Here is a 25,244-nt window from a genome sequence, read left to right as displayed (position 1 = left end):
AAAATGTGCCAGTTAGAATATTACAACAAATAATTTTTATCTACTGCTACACTCCTATTACTTTGTATGTAGTTATTTTTCCAAATTTGAGTTTTCATAACTCAAATGTGTGATCAAGACCAGAAATTAGGCTTGTGTAATTTCTGAATAAGAAACACAAAAGAAGAGGAAGTTATTATAATTTTGAGTGTGGGACTGTTAATTTGTCATCAGATTCTTTTGTCTCCCTTGGCACATATAAACTGAGTAGTGATTTGATTTTGACAGCCTTGATTCTGAAGAATTTTGTTTACTTTCCTGTGCCATTCAAGATTTTATTAAGAAAGGTTAAGTTTATTTTGACCAGCTTCAATCAAATTATTATTCTTGACTGGAAAAACAACAACAAAAAAGACTACTACTGTACATAGTCATTACTACTGAAATTCTATCAGGGAAAAATAACTTTTGTTACTTCAAGTGGCAACCCTTTAGCCTATTTTCTCCTCCCATCCTAACAATTAAGACAATTGTCTTTATATGGTAAGGTACTGTCAATACAACCAGTATGCAGAAAAGACTAATTAAATATTCCATGTGTAATAAAAATTCTCAGGCTCGTTACATAATGAAAAAGAGTACCAGGTTACTTAACACTAACTTCTTTAACAAAAAATAATGGGATTATATTATCATAAGTCAAAAACTGTCTTAAAACATTTTAATATTTAGATAAAAGTATGTTTTAGGAAAGCCCAGGGTATCTCCAAACCTTCACCAAGGAGACATCAATGAAATGCAAACCACGTAAAAAAAATTATAGTCTTGGAAGCTTTGTCATATTATAATGAAAGATGATACTAGAAAAGAGGTGGTTTGCTTAACATAGAGAAGAAAGGAAAAACATTTTGTAAGCATCTGTCAATCACTGCCTTAGAGTACAGGACATGCTAATGTTACGTAATTTGTCCCAGGCATTTGAAATATGCATGCATGTACCTGAAAGAAGAAATAACCATGACTTTTTTTTAAAAAAAAAGATCACCTAGTGATGTTCATTCACTTAACTCTGTGTTCATCTTTTTCTGATCTGTGATTTGGTCTCCTGAGTATGTTAAGTCACCCAGGGACACTACCTCAGGCAAACAAACAATGGGAATTGTACCAAGATAACCTTGTTTGATACAACTCCTGTTGTTATTAATAATTGACATGTGGCAGTTAGTCTCTTGTGAGTTTGGTGAATGTAAATAAATTCCCTGGAGCCTGTATCTTCACATTACCTGCTAAAATTTAATGTTCTAAACTGGTGAGATTAAGAACTAACCCTGGCATATGGTGGTTCTGCCATCATGCTGTTAAGTGCTTGTTGAAAGATCACTGCAGTTAATTATGATACTTCGTATTACGAAAATACAGTGATATTTTAAATCAATTTTACATAGAACACAAACTTCATAGAGTAGGATTCTCCAGTTAGTTATTACTAACACTTCAAGTTATATTAAGTGAATATAAATAGTGTTTACTTTATGACTATGTATTAATAAATGAGAACATCTTTATGTCATGCTTAATTTTTTGGTAATCTACCTGCTTAACTGAGCATGATCCTTACTAAAGGGTGGGTCCATCTGAAGATCCAATTCTGCTTTGCATTGAGAATATAATGTTCTAAACACTTCAATCAGGACATCTTCCAGAATTACAGGACCTAAAATTAATATATGAATTAAAGACAGTAATTAATTAGCACTGGAAAGTCATAAGCATCTGAAAATTGGTCCAATTAAAGGATTCTTTAAAATGAAGTATTTTTGAAAAACAGCATTTTTTTTCAGAAGCTGAACTAAACTTCACATTTTGAGAAGCTAATATAAAATAGTAAATAACTGAACAAATGTTTATTTAAAGTATAGGTTACATTTAGAAATTACAGAATCAGGGAAATTGGCTTTGTCAGTTAATGGCTCTGTTAACCTTGGACAAGTTATTTGACTTCTTTGACCTTTAGTTTCCTCATAGAGAATGAAGACAGTAATATCAAACTTACAGGACTGTTTTAAAGGTTAGGAAAAATATTTGTAAGGTGGGTAGCACAGTCTCTAGCATATAATGAATATTCAATAAATACTACTTGTATTATTACTATTGTGAATTTATATGATACTAAAATTTACATAATACTAAAATGCATAAGGCTAAATCTTATTGCTTTACAGATGCCAATTTTCTTAAAAGAAAATTCCTGAGCTTCATCTACTATCATATAATACCTTAAAAAAAACCCTCAAAGCTATTAACTCGAGTTATTTATATATTTTAAATTTTTCATTTTTATTTTAAGAAATGGTGAGAAGACATGCATATTTGAGATTCTTTTTTTTTTCTTTTCTTTCCTTTTTTTTGAAACAGTGTCTTCTTCTGTTGCCTAGACTGGAGTGCAGTGATATAATCTTAGCTCACTGCATCCTCAAACTCCTGGGCTCAAGCAATCCTAGCCCTACCTCAGCCTCTCGGGTAGCTGGGATTACAGGTGTACACCATGATGCCCAGCTAATTTTTTACACATATTTTTTAGAGATGGGCTCTTGCTATGTTGCTCAGGCTGGCCTCAAACTCCCAGCCTCAAGTGACTCCTGCTGTGGCCTCCCTAAGTGGTAGGATTACAGGCCCAAGCTACCGTGCCTGGCAAGACACACATATTTGCTAAAACATCTGCAAATAATTTGAAGACATTATATACTTTATGATTTCATTTTACTTTTGCTAATATTTATGTTTTTTTCTTAATTTCTGTCTCAGGTGCCATAATTAACTTCCCAACAGATCTAATATATAACAAATATACAATGAAGAAAGAGAAAACAAACAGAATAAAGGGAGTGTGGGGAAGAAAGTTGAGGGATATAACCCAAATATTTTTGCCCAATTCCTTGAATTCTGTGAACTATAAATCAGTTATGACAGACCATAAGTATTTCAATTTCAATAACATAATCAGGATTAAGAGAAGCTTAGATAGCATCTTTAAAATGACTCTTCTGCTGCATAAATAGCACAGGGTAGATACACAACATACCAGCTGGATCAACACCTTAAATTCTTAACTTTGAATAGTAAAATGTTTGGTAAGAAATTGTTTAGAACTTGAATTTAAAAGCCACCTCAAAATCTAATAGTTTTCCTAATGACTCTTATTTTTTATTATGAAACAACACAAAAGAATCATATATGACTTTATGCCTTCAGAAAGTATATATTACCTAGCTCAGGTTTGTCCAGTAAACTGATTAGAATACGAAAAGGTTTTAGATCCTGCGTTAGAGTGCTCTCTTCTCCAAATCCATTCACTTGTAAGATTCCCACCATTGCCTTTAAAAAAGAAAAGTGTTAGTCATTTAAGTAAACTGATTGAAAGATTTTTTTCCTTAAGGAAAATATTTTAAAATGTAACCGTATGTAATGGAGATTTACATCCCCCTATTGCTTTTATGAAGCCCTTTCACCAAGGTTGGCCTTCTTCCTCTGTAGGAAAAAAATGTTATATTCTTTTGTCTTGAGAGAAGAAAAAAGTACTTAAATTTTCTCTAGCATAACAGTGGAAGAGTCAAAGAAAATCGAGGCAAATATATTCATGAGTCGATTGTTTGCTCTAAAGATGAAAATGCTTCTGTTTATTAAGATCAACTCCAAACTATGCCACATTATCATAGCAGTATCTGCTATTATGCAATTATTTTCCCATTAGTGACTCAAAACTAACTATATTCATATAACCTCACTCATTTAAAAATGCTTCAGATGTCATGTATTTTCATGTATTTTACTTAACAATATCTTGAATATATAATTGAAATAATACTTAAAAATAATATGAAATAAACCTACAGATCATTTTAACATTTCCTTTACCATAGCAGTTTCACCATACTTAGATACCAGTTGCACCACAAACTTCCTTGGAGCCTCATAGGAAATAACACAGGTTCTAAACTATTTTTGGAAAAGCTCCAACTTTCACAGGGCAGACAGGTAAGAAGCTGCAACTATGTTTTAATAAAGTCATGAAAACAACAAAGAGAAAAAACAAACTCTGGCCTTATATGGTAGTATAGCTTATGATTATCATTTTATTGTAGTCATGTGCTTGTGACAGTCATACTTAGGAAGTTTGTGAGTCTTGTCTCCACCCCTTCAACTGTGAATTCAATTAAGGCAGGACCTACACTTTTTCAGTAATTCTAGTGTTAAGTAGCCAAAGAATAATGAAAGTATTCATTACCTGGACCAACAATTCTTTTGAAAAGGTAGTGAAATAGTAAGTGGCATGTTCTTCAGGATTACTGTGTCTTGTACTTCTGGGTCCTATGATAGCACCGTTGTTATCAAAACCTCCATGGAAACAAATAGCAAACAGAATGAATTAAAATGGAATTCTCAAAACTGTTGTTCACTAAATACCAAATATCTCAAAAACAAATTATCTCAAAAACAGCACTAAACACTTACCAATTAGTAGCCCATTCAATGCCAGCAAGAGAGATCATTTTAGATAGTTTAATAAAGGGAAACCAATTCAATACATAAGTATCATAGTATTCTTCCAGAATTACCCTCTTGTTTTATTGTTGTTTTTCCAATCTTACTAATAGTGAAATAATGGAAGACTCAGAACATCCAAGGTAAGTTATAGTGTATCCTCTCACTACAGGCAGTAGAGAGCTGTGAAAACTGGCCAAATACTCACAAAGAGTATGGAAGACCAAAATGTATAAAATGCTTTACTGCCTGAGTGGAAGGCTGGCACCATGTGTGATACTGGTAATAGTCCTGATTCCTTTGATGACTTCAAAGTTTTGGATAGTATGCTGTTATTTTGATTATTAGTTTATCCTTCTTTGTCTACTAACTTATAGTATATAACAACCTCAATTTATAAGGAGAAAAAATTCTTGTCAAAGGGAACATAACTTTATGGATTCAGATAGACTCAACTAAGAAGTTTCTGAAATTTCTTCATACAATACACAATACCGTTACCTTTTTATTGTGCATTTACACAAGAACTTTTATTTTTCATTTAGGACATATACACAACTTGATATTTAGGTATGGCAAATCTCCCTCCATCTGTTCCAAAATGGGACTACACATATCAAATACCTACCAAGAAGCCATGCATAAAGTCTTCGATTCAGGGACATATCCCTCCTTAATACTACATGAAGGGCTGCTGACAAGATCCTGATCATATCTGGTCGAGTGGCCTAAAAAAGTTAAGAATGTAGTTATATTTAAAAACATACAAAAGCATACTTATTTTTTCTTCTTTAAAAAATAATGCCTTGCCATATGCTCAGACATTAGGGTGTATAAGGTACTTTCATATAATATTATTTCATTTGATCTTTCAAACACAGGAATTACATTTTACAAATTAGGAAACAGGAAGAAAGGTAATGTGCCTGTTTAGTTGCATAGCTGAAATTATAACTAAATTATTTTAACTTCCAGTTTAAATTTCTTTATCCTAGCCAATAAAAATGAAATCTGACAGAAAACAAAGAAAATGGAGCAAGATGGGATAGGTACAAGAAAATTATACGCTATTCATCTTTCACATTTATAGTGTTGTGGAATGACTATAAACTCCTTCAAAGGTTACTATCTTCATCAATTCAAAGTCTTTAATTTTTTCTTTTAAAAAATTTTTCTCTTTTAGTATTTCAACGTATATAAAAATACAGAAAAAAATATAATAAACCTCTGTTTTTTCCCTGCCTCTTTCCCAGTAGCCTCAATTAGATGTTTAAAAATTGATCAAAGGAGATCTGGTTTCAGCTAAAACAGGTAAAGTTTTTTTAAAAGAACGGGAAGGCAACTAATTTGCTGTTAATCTTAAGAATATTACTAGATAATCACTTTAGAGTATAATCTTGGAATCTGAGAATTAGAACATTGCTTGGAAACTGACTAGTTTAACAACCACTCTATAAATAAAGGACCTCAGCCTCAAAGGGCCTAAGTGCTTAGTCAAATTCAAAAGCCTGGTTAGTGCCCCAACTGGAGGAAGAACTGATTTCTTAATAACAGACCAGTGAACTTTTTACTACACTATGCTTCTTGATAGAATTAGAATTACAAAGTATTCACCTAGCTCATTTGTTTAAAAAAACAAAAAAAACTTAAGTGAAATAACTGAGATGTTACACAACACGGAACAACAACAGCAGATAAATTATGGGCACTCCTTTAGAACACAGATATCTTTTATTAATCTATGAAATTCTCAAAAGCGTAGTTCCTGGATCCCTGGGTATCTCTAAGACTCTTTCAGGAGATCCACAGGTAAAAACTAGTTATTCACATTTATAACAAATAGAACTATGCATATTCATAACAATATCAAGATGTTATTTGCCTTGTTTTTTCTTTCAACATTTTTTTTCTTTCTTTCCACATTTACATTCATCATGCAACAGCGGATACAAATGCTGGCACCTTAACAGGAAAAGAGGCAGTACAACAGTGGCACCCACTGCACTTCACTGTATTTTTTACTGTCATGTACTTGCATTAAAATAAAAAAAGAAAAAAACGTCAGTTTCACTTAAGAATGTTGATTAAAAAGCAAAAATTTGTTTTATTAAATATTGACCCTTGGATACATCTTTTAATAATATTCTGTATAATAAAATGAGAAGTACAGTTAAAGCGCTTCTAAATTATACTTAAGTATGATGGTTGCCTTAAGGAAAAGAATTGTGCAACTATTTGAGTTGTGAGCTGAACTACCAGCTTTTTCACAGAATGCCATTATTACCTGAAAGAATGACTAACATGAATTATGATTATTCAGGTTGGGACATTTGGTAATCATTTTCTCAAGCAAGCAAGCCCATCACTTCAAGGAAAACAACTGATATTAACTGTTGCAAATAATAAAATGTGAGCATCCAAGAGAAAATTTTAAATTTCAGAAAACTTGTATTTGGATTGAAATTATATTATTTTGAATTGAATTGATACCTAAAAATCTTTACTGATAAGATCAGCAGTGATTATAATAATGTGATTGTTTCGTATTATAATGAAATGTGTCACCATTTGGAAAATCTGCATAATTCAAATAAACCAACATTTCCTAAATAACCAATCATGATGTTGCAAAAGCATATGTGAATTAAAGATCCATTGAAAGTGCAAGATAGGCCAGTGGATTTTAGTGAAATAGAATATGAAAAGTTCTTTGATATTGTTTATATTCCACATTATAATTAATTTTTAAAAACTGTAGCTTGACAAATTTTGGTGGTATCAAAGAAGAATATGCAATTTTAACAGAAAATGCTATTGAGATACTCCTCCCTTTTCCAACTACGTAACAGTGTGAGATCAGATTTTCTTCATATACTGTAACCAAAAGAACAAATCACAATACATTAAACACACAAGCAGATATGAGTAATCTGCTTTCAGGCCAGACAATAAAGAGATTGGCAAAAATATGAAACAATGCTTCTATTTTTTTAAGTGTTGGAAAATACTTTCATAAAACGTTATTTCTGCTAACATGATAACTTTGTTATTGTTAAATGAATTAATAAGTATTTTTAAATTAGCCAGTTTTAATTTATAATTCAATAAATATGCACAGACATAACCTACATAAGCAAAGGGGGATCCTGCAACCAAAGTGTTTGAGAACTGCTGATCTATCTAGTCGATATCAGAGATGTAGATTACAGATATTATCACAAAACCTTAAAAAGTACAAACACGTCTTCAGTTTAGTAGAAACACTCTTAAGAAAGCAAGAAGTGGGAGATGTTGGTCAAAGGATACAAAATTTCAGTTAGAAGGGAGGAATAAATTCAAATGATCTGTTGCACAACATGGTAACTATAGTTAATAACAATGTATTCTTATTGTTGAGAGTAGATTATGTGTTCTCATTGCAAAAAATAAGTATGTGAGGTAATGAATATGTTAGCTTATTATAGCCATTCCATAATGTATACATATTTTAAAATATCATGTTGTACATGATAAATATATACAATTTTGGTTAATTAAAAAATAAAAAAAACAAGAAGTCACTTCTATATTATAATTGACATCATCACTGATTTCTAATATGTAAAAAAATTCTATTATAATCTAAATTAAAGGTGTAAGCCTTAGAGATTTGGGTCAGCTTTCCAGAAAATAAATTTAAAAAGTCTAGAAGTCTGTCCACTGCTTAAATTCATAATAGCAATCATATTTTCGGGATAAGGTAATGAAGGCTCTGTTAAGTCACAATTACAATCAATACTTGCCAAGATTTTCATACGTAAGACAAGAAAAGAAGGAAAGTGGAGAACTAAAATGGTTATGTTATATCCTTATTCTCAGGTAATCTAATAATTTGGCACAGTAATAGGGAGAACTACATTAGAATTAGAAACAGTAATGGGGAGAAATATGTTAGAATTAGAGGAATATTAGAATTGGGTGTGTACTTAAAAACACATAAAACATAGCTATTGTTTTCATAATATAGATTATAGAAGGTAAGGATTGAGAAAATTTTACTAATGCTAATACAGAGAAGGTAGAGTAAGAAAATATTAAAGAAAGTACAGGCTGATAAAATCAAAAAGAAAACGGATACAGTACAATTACAAATTAAGTTCTCAATTTCAGCCTACTAAGACTTAAGTCCTCAGATCCTGTTGAGGAACTTAACTGAGGGACTAATAATGTGAATGTTTAGAAGGGAGGAAAGCACTGGGAAAGTTCAAGAGCAAAGGTCAATACTTTTTTTTTGATACGGACCCAGACAGTATGTATTTTAGGTATTTGGACCACATACATTACAAAGGCATGATCTTCTTCGTGTTCTTTTATAAACCTTTAAAAAACCAAATATCATTCTTATGTGTGTTTGGCCACCTCTGTACTAGAACATTGCTAAATTTAGACTACACCGAGATATTTCAGCAGGTGTTTCTGTGAAGAGCCAGAGGGCAGAATAAAAGCCTTTGGTTTAAGGGTAAAAGTCTTAAAATACAAACTGGGGGTGAAAGTCTCAAAATAGAAATTCGGGGTGGTTTATGTCCCAATTAGTGACAGGATAGGAAATGAAGTATAAAATTCTTGAATTATTAATAATTCAATTTCAAGTTGAATAAAGTTAAGAAAAATTTAAATAAATAGCTTAATAAAGAAAAAACTGAATAAATACAGTAAAAATGGCCAATCATGAGAATGTGCTACAATTATATACTAATCACAGTTCTTACAAAAACTTCAAATAATCTTTTCTGCTACTGCCTTTTTAGCAATAAACTTACTTTTCCAAGGCAGATATTCTCTATTATTATCTTATTACTTTTGTTAGGTATGTAGTAGTTCCACCATTCTGAATGCTTATGCACTGATGCTCTAAAAGAATTTAGATTACCTCTTTTAAAATGAGGACACTGATTAAGTTCCAGGAATGAAATGCCTTATTTATGATTTGTCAAATTAGTTGCTCTTATTTGTAATAAAAGTATTATAGAATGTCACAATGACTAAATATATGGTTCCTAAATTACAGACAACTTTGCTAAGGATCTAGCATTCATCTCAAAATCACAAAAGCAAGATAAGGTAATATCAGGACAGATAGATGATGGCTGGATAGAAGAGCTGAGTCTCAAAGTCTTGGCATACTGAGAGTTAGCAATGAGTACATCTTGCTGTTTATAGGTTAGAACTTTTTACAAAGGTATGAAATAATATACTTCAATTACTATATTCTTATTAAATCAGTGAACCTTTTTCTTCAATCTTTTTACAACAAATTCCACTCCTTAAAAAGGAATTAGTTTTCTGTGTTTTGATTTATGGAACAAAAGAATCCAACATACACATCTTTAAAAAATAACTACACACCATGAATCTGTAGTTTCCAAGAATGCCTTATATTAATACCAGCATTAATGTTTTACCTGACTCATGTGGAATGGAAAACAGAACAGTATGAGGTCCAGTGTGCTTCTCTGTACAAGTACACTTGAGTCTTGCACTGAAGTGCTTACTGCTTCTACCTGAAATAAGAAAGTCTTTAACATCTGTTGTCTATTAGGTTGGAAAAGTTTTGTCATGAAAATCTAACAACTCTTCATTTTCTCTAATAAATAAAAATATGCTTCTGAGGATCTTATCAATAATTAAATGTATTTACATTATTTTGAAGAGGTAATATATCATGATGATGTAGAAATTAGGGAGTACAAAAGGGTATACAGCAAAATGGTTCTGTTCCATTTCTGTTTTCCAACCATCCAATTTCCCTTTTGTAGGTAACCAGTATTACGTAAGTATTTTCTGTAAATACAAGTAAACAAAATACATGCATATATCCCAAACCCTGCCTTTTTCATTTAACAATATATTTTGGAGAATTTTTCCTTATCTTTACACAAAGAGCTTCACTATTTTTTATGGCCACAAGAAGTATACGGCATTAAATGAACCCTAATTTATTTAAAAAGGCTCCTAATAATAGACATTTATACTATTTCAAATCATTTATTTTTATAAATAATGCTGTAATATACTTACATAACATACAAGTACCCTGTAAGATAAAACCATCACACTACAATTGCCAAACCTCAGGGTAGGTGCAGTTACAAATTAAATAGTGCAATGCCTTCTATTAAGGTTATATCATTTTATATTCCTACCAGCTACGCATGACAATTTCTGTTTCCCCATATGCTAAGCAATACATTATTTATTTTTGCCCATCTAACATATGAAAACTGGTTTGGTCTAATATAAATTTTATTTCTCTTATTATAAATAATGTTGAGCATCTTTTCACGTTTGAGCTATTTTTATTTCCTTTAAATTATCTGTTCAAATCCATTTTCTACTTGATTGTTCATATTTACTTGTTTATAGTAGTTCTTTGAATAGTAGGAAGAGTAGTCCTTTGTGATGTGTTGCAAATATTTATCCAAGTATATTATTTGTTTTTTAAATAAATTTTTAAAAAATTTTAAAACTTCCATGAACTTATTAAAAAGAAATGTAACAATATATTTTAAAATCTGAATAAAAATAGTGTAGCCATTTTGGAATAGAGTTTTTATAAACTTAAAATACATTAGAAGAATATAGAGTACATCTCTAGGACCTTAAATTAGACAATGGTTTCTTATATATAACACCAAAAGCACACACAGCAAAAGAAAAAAAAAAAACAGATGAATTGAACTTGATCAAAATTACAACTTTTTTGCTTCAAAGGACATTATCATGAAAATGAGAAGACAATCCACAGAATGGGGGAAAATATTTTCAAGTCATATATATGATAAGAGTTTAGTATCCAGAATATGTAACGAGCTCCTACAACTCAACAAAAGAAACAAAATCCAGTTTTTAAAATGGGCAAAGGATTTGAACATTTATCCAAAGAAGATATACAAATGGCCAATAACCACAAGATGCTCAACATCATTAGTCATTAGGGAAAGGCTTTAAGTAGACATTTATCCAAAGAAGATATACAAATGGCCAATAATGACAAGATGCTCAACATCATTAGTCATTAGGGAAATGCAAACCAAAATCACAATGGGATAGTACTTCACACCCAGTGGAATTACTATAATAAAAAAATCAATAACAAGTATTGACAAGGATATGGAGAAATTGAAACCCTCATATAGAGCTGATGGGAAGTGAAGATTGGGGCAACAACTTTGGAAAAGAGTTTGCCAGTTGTTCAAAAAGTTAAACAGAATTGTCAGAAGACCTTGAAATTCCACTTACTAGGTACACACCCAAATGAAAATATATGTCCATACAAAAACCTGTACATAAATGTTCAGTAGAGCACTACTTATAATACCCCCAAAACAGAAGTAACCCAACTATCCATCAACTGATGAATGGATAAATAAAATGTGGTATACCCATACAATGGAATATTATTCACCCATAATAAGGAATGAAGTACTAACACATGCTACAACATGAATAAACCTTAAAAATATTATGGTAAATGAAAGCAGTCATTCACAAAGGACCACATATTGTATGATTCCATTTACATGAAATGGTCTGAATAAGCAAATCCATAGAAACCCAGAGGTAGGAGGGAAGGGAAAAATGGGTGTGATTAATGGGTACAAGGTTTGTTATGGGGAGGGTGATGAAAATGTTCTGGAATTAGACAGTGGTGATAGTCGTACAACTTTGTAGATATACTAAATACCACACTGCATTGTACAACTAAAAAGGGTAATTTTTATGGTATTTGAATTATACCTCAATAAACTTGATTTTAAAAAATGTTAAACATATATTTACCATATGACCCAGCAATCCCATTCCTAGTATATTCCCAAGAAACAAGAACATATGTCTACACAAACATCTATATGCAAAGACTTATAATAGCTTTGTTCACAGTTGTCATAAATGTGAAAGAACTCAAATGTCCATTAGCTGGTGAAAGAGTAAACTGTGGTACATTTATACAATAGAATATTATGTAGCAAACTATGTAGCAATATAAAAAACCAAGCTACTGATACACACAAAAGCATGGATGAATCTCAGATATGTTATGCAAAGTGAAAGAAACCAGACTTAAAGGCTACATACAGTATGATTCCATTTATATAACATTCTAGAAAAAGCAAAACTGTAGAAACAGAAAACAGACCAGCATTTCTAAGGGCCTGGGAGTGTAGAGGGAGGAGAGTGACTACAAAGGAGCCCAGAGAACTTTTTGAGGTGATGTAAATGTTCTGTATCTTGACTGTCGTACTGGCTACAATGACTGCATGTGCTTGTCAAAATTCATGCAACTATACAATATAAGAAGGATTAATTTCAGTGTATGTAAATTAGACTTTAATAATGCTAACCAAAAATCTACATAAAAATATAAGTAATGTCATAATCATGTGGGGGAAAGTAAAGAATAATTAATCCAATATTTTTAAAAAACTTTTCAATGATCCTTAAGAGTTTCTTTTTTAATTTTTATTTTTTCAAATAATTTAATATCTTTTCTTTCTTTCTGGTTTTTTTTTTTTTTGAGACAGAGTCTTGTTTTGTTTTCTGGGCTAGAGTGCTGTGGTGTCAGCCAAGCTCACAGCAACCTAAAACTCCTGGGTTCAAGTGATGCTCCTGCCTCAGCATCCCGAGTAGCTGGGATTACAGGCGCACACCACCATACCCAGCTAATTTTTTTTCTATTGTTAATAGAGACTGGGTTTCACTCTTGCTCAAGGTCTCGAACTTCTGAGCTCAAGAGATTTTCCCACCTTGGCATCCCAGAGTGCTAGTATTACAGGTGTGAGCCACCACACCTGGCCAACCCTTAAGAGTTTCTTTGTTTTTTTACTGTTTGCTGATTTTAAGAGTGCAGTACTCTACAGTGATAAAAGGATTCCTTCTGCTCTTGATCTTGAAATTAAAAAGAAAAGTATTTGTGTAGAAGTAAGCAACCAATGTGATTTTTTTCCTACTATCTTTCACTGTTTTAATAGTACACCCTCTCACACAAATCCCACACAGAATCTGGCTTTATCACTTTACCTAAAATCCATCTTTCTTATAATGAAAACTATGACCAAAAAGAAGGTTCATTTTGAAATATTATAATGAATGTGGCTATGTTAAGTGATCTGATCAGTCAGCAAGACGGGAATAATAAAAACCATGTATTTGCTTGAATAACAGATAATGGAGATAATAAATAACAGATATAAACAACAATCTCTTTTTTATGTAAAAAATTAAGCTTTTGAAAATAATAATTATTGATTATTTTGGCCTTCAATTTTCCTTGATGAAAAATGTAAGCTCCATGAAAATAGGAACTTTGTTCACGGCACGATCTGTCTGGCTCTAAATCAGTATTTGTGAAATGAGCAACCATACATTCAGACCTACCATTAGCTCAATATCACTGCCAATTATATAAAGTTGATCTTCCATAGAAAGCTTCCTGTTCAAATGGGCGAGAACATATGTGATTCCAGGTAAACGCACGGCAGGACTGGTGAGAAGACTACCCCACAGGGCACCGTAGAATGCTGACTGGTCCACTGCAGCAGCCACCTTTTCCAACAATGTGTTTGTTCTGAGGTATAAAGTAAAGTGGTTTAAGAAGGGAAACATTTAGTTTCACATTTTATAAAATAAACCATTAATCTTTTCCAAAAATGTATGAAAGCATCCATGCAGTGGTCATATGCTCCACTTTAGAAACAAGTGTGACAAGCTGGAAGAAAAATGTACTTGAGAGTGAGAGGACTGGATTTAAGTCCTGGCTCCACCATTTACTAGCTGTGTATATTGGAGAAGTCACTTACTTTCTTCAGTTCAGTCTCATCTGTAAAATGAAGAGAACAACAACAAAAACACCGCCAGAAGACCTATGTACCTCACTGGGTTGTTAAACTACTTTAAGCAATAAAACACTACATAAATTTTATTTAATAGTAGTCCTATAGTAGAACATACATTCTGTTGGTTTTCTACAAAATCTTAAAGGACATTTCCCAATGTTTCTTTCTTTTTGAAATTATATAGTACATAGTTCACAACCGTAATGAATTAGATCTATGACAAAATCAAGGATACATTACTGCTTTAACAAGAAATATATTTAAAGATTACTTTTGACTTGTTTTTAACATAAGATAAACAATCCAATACATAAAAATCTATTACACTGTAGTACAGTGGAGTTAGAATGAAGACAAGCTGATGAGTTCTACTATTTATTTGCTATGTGATTTAACACTAAGACTGTAATTTCTTCTGGCCTCAATTTATCTACGTATTAAAAGAATAACACATTTACAAATCATTTTATAGAACTTATGTGGAATAACTAGCACAACAAGATAAATCATGAGGATACCAGTCATAAAAATCATTGTTCAATTTCTATGTTAAATTTTTAATAACTAGTAGAGTTATTGGTGGTATGGATTCCACACTTCCCTTAAGAGAATGTAACAATTTAAAACAAAACTGATTTATAAACTAAATGAAATAATTTCATACATTTATGAAATTATGTGCAAATAAGTAAAAAAGTAAAATTAATAAAAGCAAATGTTAAGCTTTGAGGGCAAAATTAATTTTTCTAAAAGTAGCTTATAAGGGTAGTCCAATATATACATACAAGATTAGATTCTTACTGCTTTATAGGAACAGCTGAAAAACAGTAACTAGTCAATGCACTTAAATAAATAAATTTAAATCATTAAGTCTACTCATAAAGTAATTTTGGCATTTTCTATTTTTCCCACCCCAACTTACAATTTTTTTGTTTTTGGTAAGACTATTAGTAATGAGATATTAAAGATACGTAATACCATCATGCATTATCTACAACTATTAACTCTCAAAAAAGTAATAATAGGCTCCAAAACAGATCAAAATATTTTCCTTGAAAAGTTAAAATATCAAGAGTACCATGCAAACAGCCAGTGAAACACCTCTGTGCTTGATACTAGGCTATTTTCCCCAATTAGCAATTTAAAAATTGTTGGCACATAGACCAATTTTCCATTGTTTTCATTAATCTAAGTGTTCTTTCTGTTGTATTATTTTAAATTATGTGTCACAATATTTTGAGTGACTGATGTGCTAGGCACTGGACTAAGTGATTTCATTATTACAATAGCACAATGAAATAGGTATTATGCTTGTTTTATAGATGAGCAAACTGAATAAAGTTCACAAACATTAAAAAGGCTTTCTTAAGCTCACAGTGTCTGCAGAGGCAGGGTTGGAACCCAGTCCATCCATCTCTGAAGTCTGTGGTCTTATCACTTGCTATATTTTCAGTATGATACATGGAATAGATACACTATCATAATTTTTTATTGCTACACAAATCTTCAGCTGATATATTAACGTATCTAGAATAATTCATGTTTGTGATGCTAAGACATATTTACTCTAAGGTTGCTTGTTGACAAATCCATGACTTCAATTACGTAGCTGCACCAAATACTATCTTACCTTTCATAGTACTCTGATCCTTCTTCTAAGCCAGGAAGAATGCCAGTTAGCAAACCTTGTAGACCAGGCTTCAGTGTTTTACCCAAAGGCAGGTAATATATCTCATACAAACTGAGTAATGTTGGTTTCACAGACATGGCAGCATTTGCAAGAAGAGGAAATAATCCAGAACTGTTTAAAAAAATAGAAACAAAAGGGGAAGAAAAGCAAAATAACTATAAAATATTAGTTTAAATGCAATTCTGTATGTATATAAATCTTTATTTTTGATGAAATAGTAAGTTATACGGATTGGCTTAAAATGATACCTGTATATTGATGACTTCTACATCCATTAAACCAACCCAGTTCTTTCACCTGAGCTTCATACTTATAAACCCAACAGCTACCCAGCTATTTGATAAAGTCTTCATATTTCACACTTCCAAAACAGAATCTCTGCCCACCTCCCGCCCCAAAAAAAATATGTGCCTCCTCCTGTAATTGCCATTTCAAAATATGGCATCACTATCTATCTGGCTGACCAAAAGCTATAAATCTAGGAATGATTCTTCATCCTTTCTAAAAATCTCACCTGCAATCAATTACCAAGTTACTCTCCTAGATATTTTTTTAATATAATAAATCCTCTCCATCTCCACCAGTTATATCTACCTAGAAAAGATCACTCTAATATCTTGATCATCATGTTTTGACAGGTAATGCTTCAGTATTGCCCTGAAACAGCTGCTCTCAGTAAAACCTTTCATTGGTTTCCTGTTGTCAGTGTGGCTTTTAACATCTTTTAAGATTCACCTACTTCATACCTCTGTACAGCTCATGTACACTCACCAATTTTACTCTTGCACCCTCCTCTGCTCCAGCTACACGGAAGAATTCCTTTCTGATTTTTTTCAGAACCTTCCATGCACTTTTTAGTGTCCAGGACTTTGCACATGCTGCTGTGACAGATACAATTTCTACTTCATTATTTATATCCTCAGTATCTGTCTGGGTGATTCTAAAACTTTCAGGTCTCAGGCTATGCCATTTCCTTAAAGAAACTATCTTCTAATTACACTTGGTTAGGCCCCTTATTTGATGTTCTTATAGTACCCAATACTTACTCAGAACATTTATCATTCTTTATTTTAATTATTTCATATCTGTCTTCTCCTACAGACTGTAAACATCAGAAACCCATGAACCATAATTATCCTTTTATTTCTGTATCCCAAGTCCCTAGCACCATGTTCTGCACTTAGCAAGTGCTTAACAAATGAATTAAGACTCCCTCTTGCTTCTGGTCTATACAGAAAATAGAAACCATCAAGTGAGAATGCTGTCAACTTCCCACTTTTCTGTCTCCCATTTTAGGTACAATCTGACCTAAGGAAACATTTATATTCTTGCAGCCTCTTCCAGGATTCCTCATGTGCTCAAGGTCCCAATGCCCTGCCTCTGCCAGGGAACTGCTTCATTCATTATTCTTTTTCTTTCCTGTAACTTCTACCTTTCTTCCTTCACTGACATCTTTGCTTTTCAACACAAATGTACTCAAATATTTCTGCATGATTCTAAAAAGAGAAAAAAACTAACAGCAATAACCAAACCCCAAAATCTTTATTTTAACTACCTCCTGGCTTGAAGTTGCCATACTCTATCAATTTTTAGGAGGAAAAAAATATGTTTATGCATTTTCTCCAATTTATCACCATCCGTCTAATTGTCAGTCATAATACTTCTAGCCCCATCATTGAAACTGTTCTCATTATGGTCTACTAATTGCCAGACCCGCTGGTCTATTTTTAAGCCCCTATCCTATTTTTTCTGTAATATTTGATACTAACCACAACATTCTCTTGAAATTCTCTTCTCTTTTGGCTTCAAGGATTGCTTGCCTCTTGGTACATTTTCTATCTCCGAGTCTTCTTGTTTCTTGTCACTGGCTACTTTCCCCTACCTGCCCTTTAAATACAGAGACTGCTAACTATTCACAAAATGGTCATTCCTTTTCCCTTTTTGTTATTTACTATGTACCTGGGTGATTTCAATTATTCTCTTGGCTTCAACTGCCACCTAAATGCTGGCTGCGCTAAAAATCTCTCTCTAGCCTGAGGTCCAGGTTTATACTACCAAAAGCTTACTTTACATACTCAGTTAAATTTCCTAAGCAGCTCAAACTGCACTTCTAGCCTTCTTAGTAATACCTTTGTGTACTGTATCACATTAAAAAGAAATAAGCTTGAAGAGGGAATATGTTATACTATCATGTTATAAGTTATAGAACTTTAAAAGTATTTGAGTTAAACCATAAACCCTGAGATTAAAAAAATCATTATTTAATAAAAAATAAAAATTTAATATAAAGTTTAGTTATTAGCTATACTTCAAAAGTACAGAATATAATTTACTACATAATGTGTGTATATGCATGTGTGCAAGAATATCTGCCACATTTAGAAATATTATTCTAGAATTTACTATTCTTACATAACATACTGTTGATAAAAATATGTATACTGCAAGTTTGAAGAATAACTATATTGCTTAAGGTAAAATTTCTGTTATTTAAGAGTCAAAAAGTAGCAGGCATGAGTTATGTAAGAAAAGTCTTGCCGTGAGAAAGGAATGTCTTCTTACCACATAAACACACACATCAGATGGTGTTAAGTGTCACAGAGGGGAAAAAGGTACGAGAGGAGAACAGAGTTCTGAGCAAAGGCAAGCTTTATTTTATTGCATTTAAAGAGTGGTCTCGCTATTTCACCCAGAGTGGGCTTGAATTCATAATCCTCCTGCCTCATACTCTCAAGTAACTAGGACTATAGGTGTGCACCACTGTGCCCAACAGAGGCAGATTTTAAACAGGGTGATCAAAGAAGGTTTATCTAAGCCGAAATTCAAGAAAAAACACATATAAGTAGAATGAATCAGTAAAACTTAAAAGTTTGATTTTTAAAAAGACCAAGAAACGTGATAAACTCCCTACAAGCATGATGAAAGTGAAAAAAGGGATGGTTTGTGTCACCAATATCAAGACTGAAAGAGGACACATCACTATAGATCTTTCATATTACAAAAATAAGAGTATATTATGAACAACTTTAGGCTGATACATCTGAAAATTTAGAAAAATGGGCAAATTCCTAGCGAAAAAAAAACCGACATAAGAAATAGATCATTTGAATAAGCCCAAATCTAAAGAAATTAAATCTGTAATTATAAATCCTCCCAAAGATAAACTCCAGATGAAATCTTCCAATATTTAATTATACCAGTGTCATAAAAACTGTTCCAGAGAACAGAATAAGAGGGAACAATTCCAAACTCACTCTATGAAGTCAGCATAAAGTTGAAAATAAACCCAGATAAAAATGTAAAATCACAGTCACTTTCTAATAAACAAAGATATAAAACAACTACAAAAAAAATTAAGATAGCCAGGCACAGTGGCTCACACTTGTAATTCTAGTACTCTGGGAGGCCAAGGTGGGAGGATCGCTTGAGGTCAGAAGTTTGAGACTAGTCTGAGCAAGAGCAAGACCCTGTCTCTACTAAAAATAGAAAAAATTAGCCGGGCAACTAAAAATAGAAACAAAAAATAAGCTGGGCATAGTGGCAGGCACCTGTAGTCCCAGCTACTCAGGAGGCTGAGGCAGGAAGATCACTTCCACCCAGGAGTTTGAGGTTGCTGTGAGCTAGCGAGTTTGAGTGCCATGGCACTCTAGCCCAGGCAATAGAGTGAAGACTCTGTCTCCAAAAAAAAAGAAAAGAAAGAAAAAAAAAGAGATAAATTCAGTGATATAAAAAGGATTCAAAATCATGAGCAAACTGGACATATTCTAGGAATGGAAGGTTGATTAAAACTTCAAAAATATTTAACATTTTCTACCAGAGATGGGGAACAAGACAAAAATATTCACAGTCATCTTTCTCTTCAACATTGTACTATAGGCTCTAGTCAGTACAATAAGGCAAGACATAAAATTATTAAAATTAGAAAATAAGAAATATGACTGTCATTATTTTCAGGTGATATGACTGTACATGTTGAAATTTCAAAAGAATCCAAAAACTATTACAAAGAACAGTGAACCTAGCAATGTTTCTGGATACAAGGTCAATATAGAAAAAAAATCTTTGTATTTCTACATTCTAGCAATAATATACCAGGCAAAGATTCCTTAAACAAAAACTAAAAAGGACTACCTAATAAAAGAAAAGGTTGATATATTAAACCATAGTTCCAAATGGGTGGAAGAGAATAGATGGAGTAAAGGTAATTTGAAATGATAATGGTTGAAAAGCTTTCAGAATTGATAAAGGGTACCAAATAATAGATTTTAAAAGTCCAATTAATCCCAACAGGATAAATAAAAAGAAACCTACGTTTAAATACATCACAATAAAACTACAGAATACTGGAGACAAAAATGTAGAGGAAGGGCTATTTCAGATAGGGCGATTAGGCAAGTCTTTCTGAAGAATTGATATTTAATCAGAAACCTGAATTTGAGCGTTACAGGACCAGGGAATAGCAAAATAATAAAATAAAATAAAAATAAAAAGAATAAGCAAAGAGCCTCATGTGACCTGAGTGGCATAAATTGGGGGAAAGTAGTAGGAGTTGAGGTCATTGACACGGCTAGGGTCAGTCAGAGTACATGAAGCCTTAGAAGCTTTGAATTTTTCTTAAGTGTGACAAGAATAAGTCAATAGAGGTTTTTAGCAGGAGTGTGACATTATTATTTAATGTATTAAAATGATTATGCTGGTACTATGTGGAGAACAGGTGAAAGAAGATAAGAACAGATGGTGGATGATGCTTAGACTTCATACTGCCAGGGAAGGTTCAGAGAAGTATATGTATTTGAGACACACATAATAGCTCACATTTACTGAGCAATTACTACATGCTGCACATTGTTCTAAGCACTTTACATGTACCAACTCTTTCAATTCCATTAACTACCCTATGAAGTTGGTAGTATTACTTCCATTTTGTAAATGAGGATACAAACAGAGAGAGGTCAAGAAAATGGCCCAAGATCATAGAGGTAGTTTAACTCTACCACCTGTGCTCTTAACCACCGTGAGATAGAACTCTCAGCGACTGACCATACTCCGGAGGTGGGAGAATGCAGTTGGGGAAAACAAGATAACAAGTTTAACTCTCAGACTTCAGGCTTGTATAAATGAACAGATGGTGGTGTCATTTACTGAGCCCACTGAGTACACTCCAGTAAGGCCAAGTTTATGGAAGAGCATGAGTTTAGTTTTGAACAGGTTGAGCATTAGTTACCTTTAAAGATCCACATAGAGATGTCACGCAAGAAGAAGTTTAAAGCTGAAGGTGGCACATAAATGATAAAATACTGGTTACCAGGGGCAGGAGAAAATAGGGAGATGTAAGTCAAAGGATACAAAGTAGGCAGTATATAGGATGAGCAAATCTAGAGAGCTAATGTACAACATGAGGACTATAATAACATTGTATTTTATCTGGGATTTTTACTAAATGAGTAGATTTTAGCTGCTCTTGCCAAACAAAAAAATGGGTAACTATGTGGGATGATATGTTAATTTGCTTCACAATAGTAATATTTTTTACTATCGTTATGTATCTCACAATATGTTGTATATCTTAAACGTATACAATAAAATTTTTTTAAAAAGATAAATTGTGGGCATAGATAAGCTTGCCCAAGGAAAGAATATATGAAACTATAAGAAGGTATAGGACTAAGTGAGGCCTAAGAAACTCCATATATAGAGTTCAGGTAAAGGAGGAAGAGCTGGTTAAAGAAGATTAAGAATAAACAAGAAAAAGTGGTATCACAAAAGTCAATTTCAAGTAGAGAATGGTCAACAATATTGAAATCTGCTGAAAAATCAAGATATCTTATTTTTTCTCAGGTGAGTTTTTAAGCTTAAAAAGATAGATTGTACTATACTCTCAACAATTCTGAATGAAAACTTTTAATAAATGACATCTAAATAAAAAGAGTATGTTAGGGAATATTCTAAATTTTTCTGAATCACTTAAATATTTAGGATTTATATCTGAAAATTTCTAATCATTAAAGAATTTTAAATTTTTCAGTTTTTAGTGCAGAAAATATAAAATAGTTTAGCAATGTAATTATATTATATATAAATCGCAAAATTATTCTTACCTATATAAAAAAAGATCTTTGGCAAGTCGTTTGGGTCCAATGATTTTGAAGATAATTTCGTATGTTTCAAGTGCCTTCCGATGAACTCCACCTGGTAATGCTGGATGTAGACATTGAGCTAGTCGTTTGCCTATGGTCAGCTTTTTGGGTACTACCTGGTACTTTGCATTATTTTGTAAGACCTTAAAGAAAATATTTTAATGTAGTTGAGAAAAACAAAAGTAATACACTTCATTTTATTTCCATTTTCTAGCACAACATTATCAAAAATCATCATTGTAGGTTTTGTTTTGTCATTTACATCTACCAATATATGTATTTAAAATTAGACTGAGGAAATTAAAAAATATTTATTAATTTGCTTAAAAATAAACTCATTACACATTAACATATTTTTAGTGAAAAATAATATTTTCCAAAACAAATTTATAAGAGAGGCATTGTTTTAGATTTTTTGCAAATATTTAATATTTAATGTAAGAGAAGACAGCTGAAATGTCATGAGTCAGCCTTCAATCCATTTTTGATGCTTTGTTTGAAATAAATGAAGAATATCTGGCCTCACCATAAATATTTACAGTAATTAGAAGAAGGAACACCACTACTCTACTATATCACATTATAGCAAGCAATTCTAATACTTATAAGAAAATTTATGAAATTATAATTGCCCATTTGTTTTTGGAAACTTAATTTCCTAGTCGGACAAAAAACATTTTGCTTTATTTATTCAATCATAACATTTCTTTAGAGATAATGGTCAGGGAAGGATTTCTATAAGATTCTATCTTATAAACAACCCAAAAGAGATTAGTTATTTAAGTAATGAAAAGATCTTATAAAAGTAGTGCTTTAGCTTGAAGATAGTATTATAGTAAAGTATTGATAGGATGTCATAAAATGAAGACTCAGAATGAAGACAGAATAATATGCTAGAAGTGAGATTTAGAAGAAACATATAATACAAAATATAATACAAAAAGTCCTTTATTTTACAAAAGAAAGAACTGAGGTTGAAATATATAAAATGACTGGCAAAGGCAGTACAGCAAAACAGTCAGCACTAGATCTCCTAGTTCATTAAATTTATACTAGAACATATATTTAGACTATATTCAATAAATATATATATATATACATATATATATATATATATAGATATAAAGTCTTTGGCTTGTTTCACCATGATTTTAGGTAAGTATCATGAATGACTTGGGTATTCTATCTTGTGTTAGCTGGATACAGTGAAATCTGTTTTCCTGAATATTGATTAATCTTTAAAAACTAATTATGTACTTAATTAGGCAAATTAATTTCCATATTTAATGAATTGCCTTCAAATATGGTTCCCATTAAGTCTTCAGAAAGAGATTCTTAAGAACTCTTCAGAAAAAGAAAGAACCTAACTACCTCTAAGCAAACTCAAACTTTTGGATGCAATTTCTTGTGGATGTTGTAAAGAATTCAAGAATTTTCCAAACCTCCAATGATGAATGCTAGAAGTCATCAAACAGAAACTTGTGCATCTAAGTTTAAGACAAATCCTTGGCATGTCGAAAATGAAAGCTTTTCTTTTCAAGATATCAAGGTGATTTTCTGTAGTGAGTATCAGGTTGAAAACTAGAGTCCTGGTGTGATATTATGGTATACAAAAATATATATGTATGATGTATATATCTCATAATATCTATTGTCTATTATTGTCCATGGTTCCTGGCTTATAACTCCCAAAGCCCTATTACAGTCTGTTGTTATAATGTTGGGGCCCTTTGGGCTTCAGAACCAGGCCTCAAAAAACATAATTTCTCTCTGACCTTCTCCTGTCCTGCTCTCATCTGCTTGCTCCTTTTTCTCCCTAAGGTAGAAATCTTCCACTGCCTTTCTGTCTTGGAGCTGTCCATAAAGAAATTCTCTGACATACCTTGTCTGATCATAGATCATAAGACCTTCATTGTTGAAGGGGTCCTACCCCATACCCAGGAAGAAGGAATGCTGTACAGACAAGCCAACAAGAATCTCAATAGACAGGCCTTGCTGTTTTTTTTCCACTTAGTCTATTAATATTAGATCATACCCTTTTTGTCCAATCACATTTCTACACAGTTGTCCTTGTTTCAATCATGCCTATCCAATGAAGTCTCCATAGAAGGCCCAAGAGGATGGGGTGTGGAGAGCTTCCAGGATAGCTGAACACATGGAGGTTCCTGGGGGGTGATGTGCCCAGGGAGGGCATGGAAGCTCTGTACCTCTTCCCCCATATCTTGCCCTATGCATCTCTTCATTTGTATCCTTTGTAATATCCTTTATGATAAACCAGTAAAGGTAAGTGTTTCTCTGAGTTCTGTGAGACGCTCTAGCAAATTAACCAAACCCAAGGAGGGGGGCATGGGAACCTCAATATATAGCCAGTTGGTCAGAAGCACAGGTAAAACCACATGGGGTTTGTGATTGGCATCGGAAAAGGGAAGCAGTCTTGTGGGACTGAGCCCTCAATGTGTGGGATCTGATGCTATCTTCAGGTAGATAGTGTCAGAATTGAATTGCACGACACCCAACTGGTATCCACTGTAGAACTGATAGCTTGCTTGCTGGTGGGGAGAAATTGTCAAATATTTTGGGGTCACAGAAATCTTCTGTGTTGATTATTATGGTGTGAGAGCGGAGGAAAAACAGTTTGTGGTTTTTTCCACATACTTTGGTATGTATTTTAAGACAAATTTCATTTCTAATAATTATGTGTTAAGCTATTTGATGTTAAAATAGTTATTGGAAGATCACTCCTTTCCTACCTAGCCCCTTTAATATTTAAAGGCATTCCTATTCAATAACTTAAGAAACCCTGAAACTATGGGTGTGAGGCGAAAAATATTTGATCTAAGTTAAAAATTTGATCTCAGTCAAAAAAAAAAAAGGATCAAAATGAAAAGCTAGAAGTTGATCAGTGATGCCATCACAGTAACTGTGGATAAAAGCCAGACATGTCAAGAAGAATCATTCAAGGCCAAGTTCCAAGCCCTAAGTGACTGCTTGTACACAGAGTTGCCTTTGTAAAAGTACTGAATT

General features: G+C 32.5%; 1 protein-coding gene across 6 annotated transcripts in view; it reads right to left on the bottom strand.

Annotated features, from left to right (window-relative positions):
* The window catches only part of DOP1A (DOP1 leucine zipper like protein A), a 98,174-nt gene that overhangs the window by 47,832 nt on the left and 25,098 nt on the right, over positions 1-25,244 (bottom strand). For all 6 annotated transcript variants that reach the window (XM_045543949.1, XM_045543948.1, XM_045543945.1 and 3 more), the window contains 8 exons: positions 22,182-22,363; positions 16,024-16,194; positions 13,936-14,125; positions 9,963-10,061; positions 5,150-5,249; positions 4,265-4,374; positions 3,246-3,354; positions 1,573-1,693 (listed from right to left, as the gene is read on the bottom strand). In XM_045543949.1, coding sequence (XP_045399905.1) covers positions 1,573-1,693; positions 3,246-3,354; positions 4,265-4,374; positions 5,150-5,249; positions 9,963-10,061; positions 13,936-14,125; positions 16,024-16,194; positions 22,182-22,363 — 1,082 coding nt within the window. The remainder of the gene's footprint in view (positions 1-1,572; positions 1,694-3,245; positions 3,355-4,264; positions 4,375-5,149; positions 5,250-9,962; positions 10,062-13,935; positions 14,126-16,023; positions 16,195-22,181; positions 22,364-25,244) is intronic.

The sequence above is a fragment of the Lemur catta genome, chromosome 2, assembly GCF_020740605.2.
Source record: "Lemur catta isolate mLemCat1 chromosome 2, mLemCat1.pri, whole genome shotgun sequence".
Taxonomy (NCBI): domain Eukaryota; kingdom Metazoa; phylum Chordata; class Mammalia; order Primates; family Lemuridae; genus Lemur; species Lemur catta.
This window is presented reverse-complemented; position numbering and strand designations above follow the sequence as displayed.